The sequence below is a fragment of the Zonotrichia albicollis genome, chromosome 22 (assembly GCF_047830755.1).
Source record: "Zonotrichia albicollis isolate bZonAlb1 chromosome 22, bZonAlb1.hap1, whole genome shotgun sequence".
NCBI classification, from domain to species: domain Eukaryota; kingdom Metazoa; phylum Chordata; class Aves; order Passeriformes; family Passerellidae; genus Zonotrichia; species Zonotrichia albicollis.
The window spans coordinates 3770879-3785704 of NC_133840.1; the positions used below are offsets into that span (position 1 = coordinate 3770879).

The 14826-nt window shown below is 42.7% G+C and overlaps 1 protein-coding gene across 6 annotated transcripts in view; it reads right to left on the minus strand.

The window, feature by feature from the left end:
* The window catches only part of SPECC1 (sperm antigen with calponin homology and coiled-coil domains 1), an 85478-nt gene that overhangs the window by 12079 nt on the left and 58573 nt on the right, over nucleotides 1–14826 (minus strand). For 5 of the 6 annotated variants that reach the window (XM_026797169.2, XM_074557149.1, XM_005493517.4 and 2 more), the window contains 5 exons: nucleotides 9573–9718; nucleotides 9319–9419; nucleotides 8471–8552; nucleotides 6017–6167; nucleotides 5011–5113 (listed from right to left, as the gene is read on the minus strand). In XM_026797169.2, the coding sequence (XP_026652970.2) occupies nucleotides 5011–5113; nucleotides 6017–6167; nucleotides 8471–8552; nucleotides 9319–9419; nucleotides 9573–9718 (583 nt within the window). Of the gene's footprint in view, nucleotides 1–5010; nucleotides 5114–6016; nucleotides 6168–8470; nucleotides 8553–9318; nucleotides 9420–9572; nucleotides 9719–12413; nucleotides 13686–14826 lie in introns of those variants that run through there. The other variant, XM_026797171.2, reaches the window with a different exon arrangement.

Below are 14826 nucleotides of genomic sequence, written 5' to 3' on the forward strand. Positions count from 1 at the left end.
AAGGAGCTGGTGGGTTGTTAAACACAGAGGACCAAATGAGAGCTGGTCTAGGCAGAAGCAATTTTATGGATGTGTCTGGGTCATTTCAGAGATGAGGTAATGGTGACAGGAGGTATTTATCAAGTGTGAGTGGTATTTCTGTAATTTCCACCAGTCACACTCTGTGAGAAGGCAGAGCAGGAGTCACTTCTGTCTGCAGAGGTAGATTACACACCAAAAGCAGGGACTAAGGAGTTCTCCCTCTTGTAATAATCCAATTAGACATTGATCAGTCCTGAGTTTTGCTCTGCATGTCTCTTTTCAGCCTGAATTCCCCTTGTTAGGCTCCCTTGCTGAAAGGCAACTCCCTGCTGGCCACACAACTGCCACTTCCATCAGCAGCTCCCACAAATGGCACCAGGGCTGAATGCCACAGAGGAGAAGCAGACTGGGCTGGGTCCCTCCATTCCCAAGGCTGCAGCAGTGAGGATGCAGCAGCTCAGCTCAGGGACCACACAGATACTCTGGGGAGGAGGGAGGGAGAGAGGAGGGGAGGAATGAGCTCCACTCTGTGTCCAAGACAGCAGCACAGCTCCTTCCTGCCTGGAGCCCTGGTGCAGAATTGCTAATGACCACACTGGCTGCTCCCACAGCTCTTTCTAATTATCTGTATTGAGCATCCAGAGATTAGGCATGCCCTGGAATTCCTGGGTGGAGGGGCAGGCTGCAGACTGCAGCAGGCTCAGGGTGGAGCATGGAAACAAGGTGGGCAGAGGTCCCACCAGCAAAGGTCACTGGTGGACCAGCAGCAGGGCCCAGCTCCCTCCCAGTTCAACTCCCAGTTTGGAGCTGCTCCAGCTGGTGACCAATCAATTCAGTGTTTTCACTGATTGTCAGTGCATCCAGGCAACACAAGGGAAGTGTCTTGGACTTTGGGATGGACAGAATGTAAATGCTATTTTTAAAATGACCCAGCAGGATAGAAAGCTACGCTTGAGAGAGCTGCATTTATTTTATCCCTCCAATCAAGAGACTTGTGTTTGTTTAAAGCATAAAGCCCTCTATGTGAAAAAAGGTAGAGTTTGGCTCAAGTTATTTGGTTCCACTGGGGAAGCACATTTGTGCAGTGGCATTATTGAGAAGGAGTGATTACATTTGTAATCAACCTGGTTATTCCTCACATGCCGTGATTTGGCTACTGCATTTTAATTCCAGACACCAATCCTGGGTCTGGGCAGGGCACATCTGGTCATTAAGAAACCACTGGGTTCTCTCCTGTATTTCCTCAGGACAAGGCACAGCTGTGCTGGGATCCTCAAGGCTTTAAAACTAAGAATCAGCTCTGCTGGAACTGCCAGCTTGAGTACCAACCCTGAGGACTGTGGCAGCATTTATATTTTTTATATATATATATATATATATATATATAGTTTTTTAACATTATTTACACAGCTCTGCAGTCCCAGATTATGCCAGTGAGGTAAAGTGCTCAGCTGACAATTAGAAAAGATTAATGCTTCAGTAGACAGAAAATGCCAACTACTCACACTAATGACATACAAAGAAGTAACAGACTTCCTGTTTCTAAAAATAGCCCTTATTTTCCAGAATAAAGAAGAAGAAACTTTCAAACATGGACGTGTTAAAAATACAGCTGGCCATGAAGGAGCTTTGGGATGTCTTATAAAGCAGATCCTCACAAAGTGTAACCCCAGAAATGCACCTGGTTGATGCATCAGCAGCCCAAAAATGCCATCCTGGCACTGTGTCCCAGCAGAGTCCCTCTCCCAAAGGAGAATGATCCCAAGACCATCTCACCAAAGGGAATATGTCATGTCCATCTTTGTGCATCTTTGGGTCACACTTAATCCATGCTGGATCTCATCCAGACAGCAAAACAGGCAAAAAAAAAGCATCAGAAAGAGCAGGGGCTAACAGCATGGCATAGGGCTTGAGAACAAGGAGGATTTGGAGGAAATACTGCCTAGCACGATGAGAAAAGAAATGCAAATTCCTGTGAGAAAAAGAAAGCCACAAATTCGTAAACAAAAAGCTGGTATTAGTCTGAGTTTAAACTGAACACAAAGGATAAAGAGCTTTATGTTACATCCACTGCCAAACCACCAGCAGAGCAGTCTCTTGCTATGATTACTTGACAAACAGCAAATACTGCAACAGCTTCATTTTTCTCCCTAAGCTTTTGTATCTCTGCTCCATGAAGAGCTGCCTTGATCCACAGCTGATGCACTGACACTGCCATAGGGAGATGATCCCATTCAATGTCTTGAAACACAGATCAAGAATACATGAAATACAAACATTTCCAGAGGTACAGCTGCCACTTCCCTTTATCACTTCTAGGACATTCCCTGTCTGCTCCTATTTAGCATTTTTTCTGTTTAAAACAACCATAGAGCTTTGAGCTTATGGTTGTTTTAGAGCTTACATAGAGCTTACAACTGTAAGAGATGGTGGATCTTCAACAAGTGGTGGGTGTAAAATAGGTCCTGTTAAACCCAACACCACTTGGAGCAAAGAATAACCATGAAAATGTATTGGAGGGAAGAGCCACTCTCAGATCCTCTTTTCCTCTGGGCCACAGGAAGGGTGTGTAGTGGTTGAAAAGAGCATGAAAATAGTTCCATATTCATTAACATGGTGGCAGTTCCTTCCCCTCTCTGGAGAGAGCATGTGTGGCAGGAACAATAATCCTCAATTCTAATGATCATGGGTTAAGTGCCTCTTAAAAGTTCTGTGTTTTCACAATACATCTGTGAATAGCAATAGACTTTAATCTAGAGAGGTTTGGCCCCTTGACAAATGGTCTCCACAGAGAGCAAAGAGAATCAGGGAACTTAAATGACACCACAGTCACTAATGACATGATTATGGGAGGTGATAATGCAACAAGAATGACTCTCAGCAGCTTCCAGGAGCTCCAGCTCACAGGAACCCAGCCTGTTAGAGAAGAGGCACCCAGTTCCTGCTTCACAATGCTGCTAGGATGTATCATCTTTTTAAATAGATGGAAAAAAGCCACAAGACAACAGAGAAAAAGCTATTTTAACACAAATAGCTTACTCTCAGCAGGCTTTGTGGTTTAAAGTATTTGTGGTAAATGAGTTTCAGAGCCACAAAAGCATTTCTCAAGCCTGGTCACCTCATGGCCCTGCATTACACACCATGATGTCAACGAAACTTGGAGAGGCAGAAGGAACACAGAATTGTGTATCTGACTGCACAGTTCCTATAGGAAACCATACACTAGATTTGGTTTTTAAGGTGGAGATTTTTCACCAAAGTTTAGCACAAAGACACTGAGTCCAAAGCCTGATTTCACCACAATTCTTGCTCCTACTGAGATTTTTTGCACCTCCCCTGCATAGTTATTCAGAATCAATGGCCAAAATGCCACATAGCATTCATCTGGGCACCAAAACATGACAATTGAAATAACATGATCTATCATGCCACAGTTTATGCAATCCCATTTTCATATGCTTTTCTCCTAGTCCTTAAACTGAACTCCCACTTTATTTTCACTCCAGTGATTCTGTTTTCATGTTCTCAATATTTTTTCTCAGTATGCACATCTTTCTGATATCAAACCACTGTTTAAATAAGGATCTTAGAATTGACATAGCCAATTACAGAAACATAGATGCTTTCATGCTTCCCTTCAGTAACTGTAAACTCATGCAATTTCTTTTTTTAAAAAGCAAACAAAACCCTCCAGGCCACTGCTAATTTGTGTTGCACTTCCCCCAACTCCCCTTGGTGTCCCTGGTTTATTTTATGAGATTGCCTCCTGGGGAACATGCTGAAGTTCAAGGCCAGGGAATGTTCCCACTGTAGTCCATGCAAGGAGAGTTTATGGCTGGACTTGATCTTAAACTAAATTAAACTGAGTCTATATTTGCCAGGAGCAGGATGAAAATTTCTATCTCTAAATAAGTTTTGTATGAATTAAAGCTTTTAAAAAGTAGAATCCTGTGTGCTGGTCCCTAGGTCTCATCCCCAGATACCTTCCTAGGTCACTCATCCAGCTTTCCTCAGGGAATCTGGGACATGGGGAGTAGCTGCTACTGAGAATATCAATTATTCTAATCCATTTTGCTCATACTACTTAATGAAATCCTAATTTAAACAGAAAGGAATCCCCTCTTCCTCCCCCAGCTCAGATGAGGAATTGCTATCATACATTTTGCCACTAAAAAGAGAAGTTGGGCAGCCAAGCAGCAAGTTTTTAATGCTCTCATTCTGCTGTGTCACAGGAAAAGAGTTTGCATCCCAACTTCCCCCTGGTTCTGGCTCCATGTGAGGAATGACATGACAGATCACCCTGGAATTTGCACAGATGATGCCTCACAGACAGGGCTGTTATCTCTGGAAAAGAAGTCACCAGGGCTCTGCTCTGAGGAGCTCATTACCTCATCCCACCCTTGCAGAGGCTGAGGCAGGAAGGAGGATGACGTTCTTCACTCCATTTCTTGTACTCAAGAATGATAAAAACTCCCTGTGGAGCTCAACATCAGCCTTACCATGGGAGTGCAAGGGGCTGGGAAAAGCAAGTTCAGGATGAGTTAGAGAATGCACAGCAGAGAGTGCAATGGGAATGAGAGGCTGAGGAAAAATGTCCAAGAGAGAATTCCTCTAAACAAAGCAGTGAAGATAGAGAAGCAAAATTCTCACCATAAATCAATATTGTGATTGAGCTTTGGTTCTTCTGACTTTAATATCTACCCTGAGATCTCACACAGGCCTCTATATTTGCAAAGCCACATCCTTTTTTCTAAAATCAGTATATTTAGCTCAACTTGGGTGTAAATCAGAGAAAGAAACCTACAGAGAACACTTCTAACAGTGAAAAGGGCAACACTGCCAGGAGAATCTGATTGAAGAGAATGGAAACAGCCCATAAAAGTAAACATGCAAAAATCAACATACAATATTATTCACATTTCTTTGAAGTGACTGCTTACTGCATACTTTAGGAATGTGATTAAAGTAAAAAGGTACCTACTCTCTTACCTGGTAACCTTCAGTCTTCTTTTGGCACCATTTCAACAAAGCATTCCTCTTGGAACCCCCATACTCCCGGGCCAGGGCTGCCAGGGGGTCCTTCCTCTCCACACTGAAACAGGGAAGAAGGGAGAAGACAATAAATACTCTTGAAATCTCTTTAATTTTTAATTTTTTCATCTCTTTAATATCTGCATGACAAAGAATGGCAGCACAGAACATGAACATAAACCAAACTGAATTAGGTTTTGGAGCCTGCAATAAGTGTTTTCCTTTACACAAGGTGGTGTCACTGCACATGAAGAGCTGTAAAAACAGAACCTGTGGATAGGCAGTGGTGTGTGTTAACCAAACATTTCTGCTACTACTGTCATCAGCCTTGCTTGTACAATTTTCAAGTAATCTCTTTATTTTATATATTGAAAACTAGGATTTAGATGTAAAATGGAAAAAAAATGCTTAAAGAATCTGTAACAGTAAATTCACACCCAGCTGAGGTGCTGCAAAACAAGTTCTTGAATAAAATGAAAAGTGTGAAAGCTGAGGACATTTAAAGGCCAGCAATCAAAACACCCACATTGTCTCCACTCTACAGCTTCTACTGGTGGAAATAACAGTGGAGATCAGAGGAAAATGTATGTTTTTTCTCAAGAGTGAAGAAAATTATGTGTCCAATTTCCTTCAGCCCTCAGAGCCTCTGGCTTTTAGCTCACCACAACATGGAAAATGACAGTAAGATAAAGAGGGCTGACCACATGTATACATGATGGAATTCTTGTGCTCAACTCAGTGGCTCCTGAAATGTTGCTATCCTCATTTCCCTTTTTAAAGATCATTACAATCTGAATTTTCATATCTGGATCTAACAGAGCTTGGTAATTCCCAAAGACCAGCCAGCAGAGTCTGCTCTGGAGACAAGAAATCCTCCAGATTAAATCCTCCAGATTAAAATATTTATCTTGGTTCCGGTGAGCTGTTGGGCTGCCCTGTTTTTCCCAGGAAATTGGGCTGATACCTGAGTTTGCTTTGGGGTTTCAAGCAGCTGGGGGTGGAGGAAAGCATCCTGCTGCTGAAGGCCATGGGGGGTTTGCTCAGGGACTCCAGGGAGGGGCTTTTGCGGAGGTAATGGTCTGGTTTCAGCTCTTCATTCCTCCCCTTCAGAAGGTCTGTGGGAATTCACAAAAAGCTGTCAGTTTGCAGCCTGAAGAATTTGATTAATCACTGTCCTGCCACCCCAGCACACAATATGCAGTCTGTTGTTTTGATTCTAAACAAATGTACTCATTTGTTCATTAAACACACATGGGGCTAGGAAACCTTGGGCAGATTAGAGGTGACCACAGCAAGGAATGGCTTTGATGATTTCAACAGTCCAGGCTGCCTGGTTTCCTGTGATTGATACTCCTGCTGGGGGGTAGGGGCCTCAGGTGAATGAAGGGAAATACCAACATCTACAGTCTCCAAGGTTCAAAAGCTGAGCACAGATATCTTCACCAGATGACTGAGCAGCCCTAGTACAAGGATTTCTTTTCTGCCATTAGCAGACTTGAAGCAAGAAAGCCTCTTGTGTCCTGAACACAGCCAGGGAAAGGCACTTCTCACTCGTCATGATGTCTGACATCCACTCTGACATAACTTGGAGAAGGCTCAATATATTCACAGCAGATGCATCTGTATTTTTCTTACACATATTATGTAATTTATATAATGTATTTGTTATATATATATAGTTATACAGTCAAAAGAAAATCACTGCATATCAATATATATTAAATAATATTATAATAATAATAATAATAATAATAATAATAATAATAATAATAATAATAATAAATAGTGATGTAACAAGCTAGGACTGCACATCATGTTATCAGAAATCACTGGATATGGAACTCAACTTTTCTACCTCCTTTTCAGTTCCATCCCTATGATAATTACCAATTAATGCCAATCACTGAGGTGTGAATTCCTTCTTATCTCAGCTTCAGCTCCCTATAACTTATTTCTGGGTGCTTGAAAGTCCAGATGGAGCCAGGAAATCTCTGACTCTCAAAGATCACAGCCAAAAGCAGCTCTGGGTGAAGTAATCAATGCTCCTCTCCAACTATGCAACATTTGGGTCACATTAGGGCCATCACAGAGCCCTGCTGTGACACTGGTCAGATGGAATCAGCCAGAAGATTTTTATTATGGAGACTACTTCACTCTGAATTTCCTTGGGGATGATTTTTGATTCAGTGTTGTTTGCATAGGATCAACTGCCTTCTAGGATTATTTAGATTGGAACCAGAGCTGTTACAACTTTACAGTGAGTAAGCCTCTGCTATGGATTATTGGAACTAAATTAAATCCAGGTACAAAGAGAAGCTGTAAATATAGGAACTTGCTAGATAAGCAACCATAAATTTTTACCATACAATGGCTTATAAAATATCTGTTGATTTTAACAGATTTTCACAGAACTGTCTATGGGTAATAACAGAAATTATCCATTGCCCAGAGTGGGATATTTATTTTTAAGGACTGGCATCATATTACATAGCTGATAGATTATTTCACTCTACAGTAAACTGGCAGAGATTAAAAAGGTCTTACATTGTGTTTGGGATCTACACACTCATGCAAGACTTCCTGGAAACCAAGTGATACAAGTAAATAAACCCTGTCAGACAGAAGCAGACACTTCTGCTTGCTTAGCCATGCTCTAATTTCTCTTCTGTATTAGCAGAAAATTCTATTGCAGAAAATCCAGTCTAGCCATCAAGAACTTGTGACTGATTGTTGGGGCTTTTTTTGTCCCTTCTTGCAGTTTCACTACATGAATATAACATTTCATCTTAAAAATTCAAGAATCTGTTGTTACTAACTTTGATTACAATGCAACAACTACATTCAGGACCAGATAATCAAAATAAAGGCCCTAGAGAAAATGAGAAACAAACACTGGTAGGAAAGAATATTAAATGACAAGAGAACAAAAGCAAAGTGTGAAATGAAAACAAACTCATCTCTTGAGAACTCTCAAAACAAACTATTTCCAGCCCAAATATGACTGCTCCTAAAACAGTCACATCAGTATCTGAAATGTTTGATGTATTTCAAATGAAGCTCAATTTAAAAACAAATAAACCCTCAGAAGACAGTGCTTTGGGCTAATTCCAGAGACATACATGTTGAACAAAATCCAGCCCTCTCCAGTTCCACAGTGTGGATTAGAGAGGTGCCATGGATCCTTCAGAACAAAGAAGGGGAGTTTGTGTTGGCAAACCACAATAAATCAGCTGTTTTTTAGTTATGATCAAGAAGGGAATAGAAGCACAACAAAATTAATAAGCTCTGTAAAACAAAGACATTGGAGGCACTTCCCAGGTTTCCTTTGACCATGTAAGAAGAGGAAAAATGGCTCAGGCTGAGGCCAACAGTTAATAACAAGTTCAGTTAACAGAAAGAGGCACTGATCACAACTTACCTGCCAGAGGGAGGTCTGACAGGTCTGCATGTCTGGCAATGCCCTTGCTGGCTGGCTTGGCATTGTTGTACACAGAATGTCTCTGTCAAACAAAGGTGCAAAAGGTAACTGAAGAAGTGTTGGCCATCATGCTTACATAGGTGAGCAAAAAGAAGTTTCTGCTATTTTAAGAGCACAAAGCATGTAGAGGGATACAGAAACATTTCAGTGGTATCAGCTGCACCTAGAGTTGGGTGAGTAACTGTGAAAAATAGAAGGACAAAGCAATCATATTTTATCTGGTAACACATTGGTTTCTCAACTATTTCACACTTCTATTTGTATGATTTTTCTCTTGCCAAACACAATTTAGTGTCACAAACCAAAAGTAAGGATGTTCTCAACCTGATTCAGCTCCCAACACCCTGGGCCATATGTCAGGAGGATTCTTGCAGCCCCAGCAGCAGTTTTCAATGAACACCCCATCACCAGGCATTAATACAAATTCCCAGACCTCACTGGATAACTGGGAGCACACATCTTGGAAACTTCAATCCCTTGTGTCCCAGCTCATGTGCCAGCTCCCTAGTTCAGGGTGATGTTTCTCCTATCTCACTCCCAATAACTGAAACCTCTTTTCTGGTCCATGGTGATAAAAGCTCAGAACTTCCAGAGTTCACATCCGTCCACCAAGACCTCTAAGCCCAAGTCCAGACAAACTCACTTTGATCCTTTTTGTTGTGACCACAGCATTTGATGTTCCACAGCAAACAAACAGATGAGTTTCCCCTTCCCCCTGTCAGCAGATGCTGGAGCCAGCACTGTGTCCACCTCTTTTCAATCTCCAAGGATAGAAGAGCTCCTTGTACCTGCATTGGGGAAACTGCAGCTGCTGGGGCTGTCCTCACTGGAATTCCACTGAGAGGGCTCCTGGGCACCTTGTGAACTGGGATATTTTGTCCACTGCTACCTGCAAGGAAAAACCATGGAAACATCTGGATTTCAATCTCAAGTGACATTCCATCTTTATGCACCACTGACAGAAAACACCCATCCAGAAGCAAGAAGCAGATCCTGCTCACTGCTAGAAATATTTTTACTGCAAAGTACAATGTCCAAATACCTGAGCATCCCAAGTCAAAGGACTTTATCAGTGACTTCACAGTGGCTGCAGACTCTGGAGGCGTGGGAGATGCTCTGCTGAGGCAGACGCCCTGCCAGCGGCTGGCTGTGTCTGACTCCACAGAATCCACCTCGTCAGCTGCCAGCCTGCAAGGCACAAACCAGGCAAAGTCAGGGCCAGCAGGGAGTGCAAGCACAGATTAAAGGTCTTCACTGATAGTGAGGGAAATCCAACAATGAGCAGGTTTTACTGCATCGCCCAGAACACGGACCACTCTTAGAATATTCAGGCACTTTTCTTGCAATGCCTGGCAAACACTAAATCACTGAGTCTAACCAACTTTTCTGCATTGTTAACCATTTCATCCCCATTCCCAAGCCTCACACAGGAAGGAGGATTTTCATAGGAAAAACAAAGCAGTTTGATGAGATTTTTGAGTAATTATCAATAATTACCTGAAGATGGGCTTTCAATACAGCAGAGGGGCTGCTGTGGCTCTCAGTTTATAGTGAGGAAATAACCAAAAGGCAAATACTCTTTAAAGTAAAAATTCAACACTTTAAACTTATCAACAGAGACATCTGCTAAATAAATGAACTCTTAATCACAATTGATAAGCACTTATACAGGGAATAAACTCTTAAGTGCTTCATCCTAGCAGACACAGGAAGGCCAAAATCCAATGGCTAGAATGAAGACAGACAAAGCAAATAGAAGATGTTTCATGTTTCAACAGGAAGGATAAAGAAGTTACTCTTTGAAAAGAAATTCTGAAGTCAAGATCAGGGGCTGGACTTACAGGAGTTCACACAGGAAGGCCCAGTGCTGTGATAAACATCAAATATAATCCCACAGTGAAAGTTGCTTCTAGTCAAGTATTTTACATTATATTGCTCAGTGACTTACCTGTATTTCTCAGGTAGACTTGGAGTGCAATTATCTAGCTTTAGTTTAGGAAAGCTGCAAGCAAATAAAGTCTAGCAATGTAAAAAGAGATTATTTGTACCTCTCCTACCTGCTCAGAACCTGCACATGAGTTGCTGAGCAGCAGGTCCTGAGCTGCCACCACTCCTCCCTGTATTTACAATGCTTGATACACACATGAACACAAAACCAGAAATTATTTCATAAGGTTCCTGGAGGACTCCATCCAGAAAGTGCCTATGGGGCTGAACAACTTCTGTGAGCCAAAAATAGAAGTCAGAGCCTTTCCCTTTAGCCATCAGAAAATGAAAAAGGCTAAAGGGTGTCAGTGAATAAGAGTGACTCAAGTTTCTATTTCTGGCAGGGCTTAAGGAGGTGCTGTCTTTAAGCAGACTTTGCTATTTCTTTAATTCCTTGAAGCTCCTTGTGTGCCAGGGGAGCCTGCAGAGGCAGATGGCTGGAGAAAAAGCCATTTCAGTTCCATTCTCCTTTAATCCAATAAGGAGGAAAGGCAGATTGGATGAGATTCACTGAGCTCTGAGGGAGCCAGTGTTTTGCTAGCCTTAAGTTCCAGCCTTGACTTCTTGTTCTGTGGTTCATAAAGCATGAGCAACAAATCAGCACGTGACAGCATCTGCACCTGAGTTACACAAACCACAAAAGCTGAAAGAGCCCTGCAAAGTGTGGAGGAAGGACAAATTTCTGCCTCAAGACCCCAAACCACCCAGTGCAATCTATTTCACTTTCAGTCTGGCCTTTGACTGCAGAAGGATGCAAACATGTTAAACAGAGTAACTAGACCAGCCCCTGTGCCACAGAAGAGCCAATTGAGAATTTAGGTGCCATTATTCTGTCATTATGAGGATTCAAGTGCTGCAGTTACAACTAGTTCCTTTTTTTTTTTTTTTTTAGGATGTTTCCTGTAATCTTCCATCTGTATATTTGTAATAGGCAGCCTGAAGCAACCTCCTTGATTAAACACAATCACAACAGAAAACCGAGGCCTCCCTTGCTGCAAACCTTGGCATAAAAGGTAAGAACAACAGTCCTGAGAGCCACTTGCTTCAACTAAAACAACACATGCCAGCCAACAAGCAATGGAGAGATGAAACTGGTGAGCACTTAACCTTAAAAAGAAAAATCTGTATGATAGGGGGATGCACATGTGTGTACAGAGATGGGTTTCTTAAGAGAGAAGCAGAACAGCAAGAGCTTAACTTGCAGTAGCTAATTCAGGACAACAGCAGAGAGCACAAACTAGGAAGATTAATAATCAGCCACAACTTCAAACCCAAAATGACTCCTCCTCATGCACAGAATTTCTTCAGCTTAGCACATCTTAGGCCATCCAAGAGACTACACAAGTTCTGCTACAAAAATGAGGGATCTGAACAAAATGTCACCAAGTGCAGTATGCTTTCCTGGGAACAGGAATGAATGAATGGCTCACACAGATAAATGCTGCACGTGCAGCTGGCTGAAGTGGAGCAGCTCCAGGAGGAAGCAGAGCACTGGAGCCACAAAGGAATTAAAACGTGCAGTCCCTTTCACAAAACCACTGCTGAGTTTCATTCATTCACTGGTGAGAGAAATAGATGCAGAGAGCTTTTCTCTAACAGCAAGAGTGAGCCCCCTTGGTTTCTAGGTGGATTACTGACTGGTAACAAGGTGCAAGTCTTTCAGATTTTTGGCAAACTCAGCCTTCTCATGGTTGTAACATTTCTAATCTGCTCTGATGACTCTTACAGGAGGCCTAAGACCACAGGACCATATTTTCAGAAATGATGACTCCCCAACATCATCTTTGACACAGTTCCTGTCATTGTGACTCATCCTGAACTCCAATGCACACCAAGAAGAGACACAGAGCTACTGCTGCACAGAACAGAAGAGAGGCCAAAGGCAGGCAGCAGACAATTCCAAACACTTAAACATTTATTTGGCACTTCAATGTATATTTCTTAAACATAAAAACCAACATTCAACAGCTGCCAGCACAGCAGAGAAAGGCAACACAAGTGTGCATATAGGCAAACACTCCAGTAGCACGGCACAAAGGTGGGGCCATGCCAAAGCCAGGACATCCTGTGGAATTCTCCACTAGCTCAGCCTGCTCCCACACCAGGCCCTTGCTAGTTCTTCACATCCAGAAGAAAAGGACAGAAATCCCAGAGCCAAAACACAGAATTCCAGTCCTGGAACAAAGAGTGAGAATCTCCTGGTAGAGGTGGTGATCTCTGAGTTTTTCCTCAGCATCCATGGAAAGCTCTCTCCAGGTGTCTCCGGCTGCAGAGCTGAACTTCAAGTTCTCCCTGATCATCAAATGCTTCACCTGAGTTAAAGGCATGAGAACAACTCCTTTCTGAGAGGGTGTTTACAAGGGGCTTGATATGTTCGTTTCTGTTCCTTCTGCTCTCTCCATCTGCAGTTCTTGCAGGAGGACAAAGCTCGCAGGGAACTGTCCCCGGGAAGGTCACAGCAGGACACGCTCGTGGTTGTCCCCTCCCAGCAGCACCGGGTCGGCCGTGCCACCCAGTGGCGAGTGCCTCGTCAATGCAGGGGTGGAAATCAAACCAGCAGAGCAGCTGAGAATGACTAAATCCGTGTTTGCTGCTGGATTTCAGTGACCTATACTCACGTCTGTGTGTCTGTATAAACCATCTGCTCTCTTACATGTATTTAGACACACAGAGATAGATCACAGAATACAATATTACGTGGAGTATTTATGTATATGCCATTAAATTTTACAAATCAGACATACACACTCAGTGTAATTTTTGCTTAAGGTTAAAATGGTATGTTTGAATGCCTGTTTTGAGGAAAATAGCCTTATCCCTCCAAAAAAAAGCTTTCAGTTATTTCAGATCCCCAGATCTCTGTGATTACTTCTTATGGCTTAGCTGGCTTTAGAGTATTTCAGAACTTCTTCTGCCTCCTGGTGTCTTCTGAAGAGAGAAGCCTTCTGAAACAAAGAGAGAAGCTCTTGCCCATGGGGAAGAGGTGGACCTGAGCATTCACACTTTGCAATACACTTGAATTTTGCAGGGTAATAAAAAAAAACCAGAGGTGCTTTCTTGTATTGAAACTTCCCTTTTCCAGCTGGGAGTTGAAGGCAAGTCCTGCAGTGTCTCACAGGCCTGGCTGTGCCTCCTTTCAGGGCTGTGTTAGCTGGCAGAGATCAGGCACCTGTGGAGAGACACACAGCAGTTGGGGAGGTTATGGAAAGCCACACCACGCCCACCCTGAGGTACAGCTCTCTATTTTACACAATCCCATCATTTCTAAATTAGGGGGAGCCAGGGAAACACCAGTGGGGTGGCTGGGACAGGTAAAGGAGCACATTAACACTCCACTAATTTGGCTTTGAGACATGATGAACAACAACAGTACAAAACACAGAATAAATCTGTGTTGCTGAGATAGGAAGAAATTAATTATTTACAGCCAGGGAATCAGTGTAGGACAGGGATGGTTCTTGGCTTTCCCCTCCTCAGCTCATTTCAGAATATTTATTCAAAAGGGGTACAGGGACCCAGCCAGGCAGCTGAGCTGCTCTACCTCAGCCAGAGTTGCACTCGAGGGGATGGGAATAACCTCATCCAAAGTAAAAAACACCCACCAGGAACTCCCTACCAAACCCAAACCCTTACCCCAAACAACTCTGAGGAGCACACAAACACTGCTTTGAGAGCCCTGCTCTGCCATCCTCCTTCGCTTGCTGTGAGAGCAGAGTGAGCTCTCAAAGCTCTGAGACAGAACAGCTGCAAACACAGGCACAAATGAGCAGCACATCAGCACATACAGACTGACAGCAGGGTTTAATACACACACTACAAGCTCATTTCCAGGAGAAAAGCATGTGACACTGCCATGCTGTGGCATTGGAGACTTTAGGAGGAAAACCAGAAGCAAATTAGTGGGATGCATCACAATCTTCAGTTTAGGCTTCCATTTGCAGATCTGGTTATTTTTTTTATTATTCTACGAAGTTGCTCGTTTAATTACAGATTTAATTTCTCTAAGTACTACTCCTGGCCCAACTGTCTTCCCTCCATGTTCTTAGTTCGAGGCACAAAATGCTTCAGTGCCAAAATAATTTTGACAATTTGAAGCCAAAGAGTCAAAGCAAAACCTTGAAAGTTTTAGTCAGGATCTTATCCTGCCTGGCCATGAAAACCTCCAAGGATGGAGAATATTTAACTTCCATTTCCACTACCTGTGAGGAGACAGCTCCACAACAATGGATTGTAAGTTTCTGCATTTTACTGCAGAGAAATAACATTAATTGGGATGTAAAATATCATAGAAGAATGCCTGAAGCACGGGT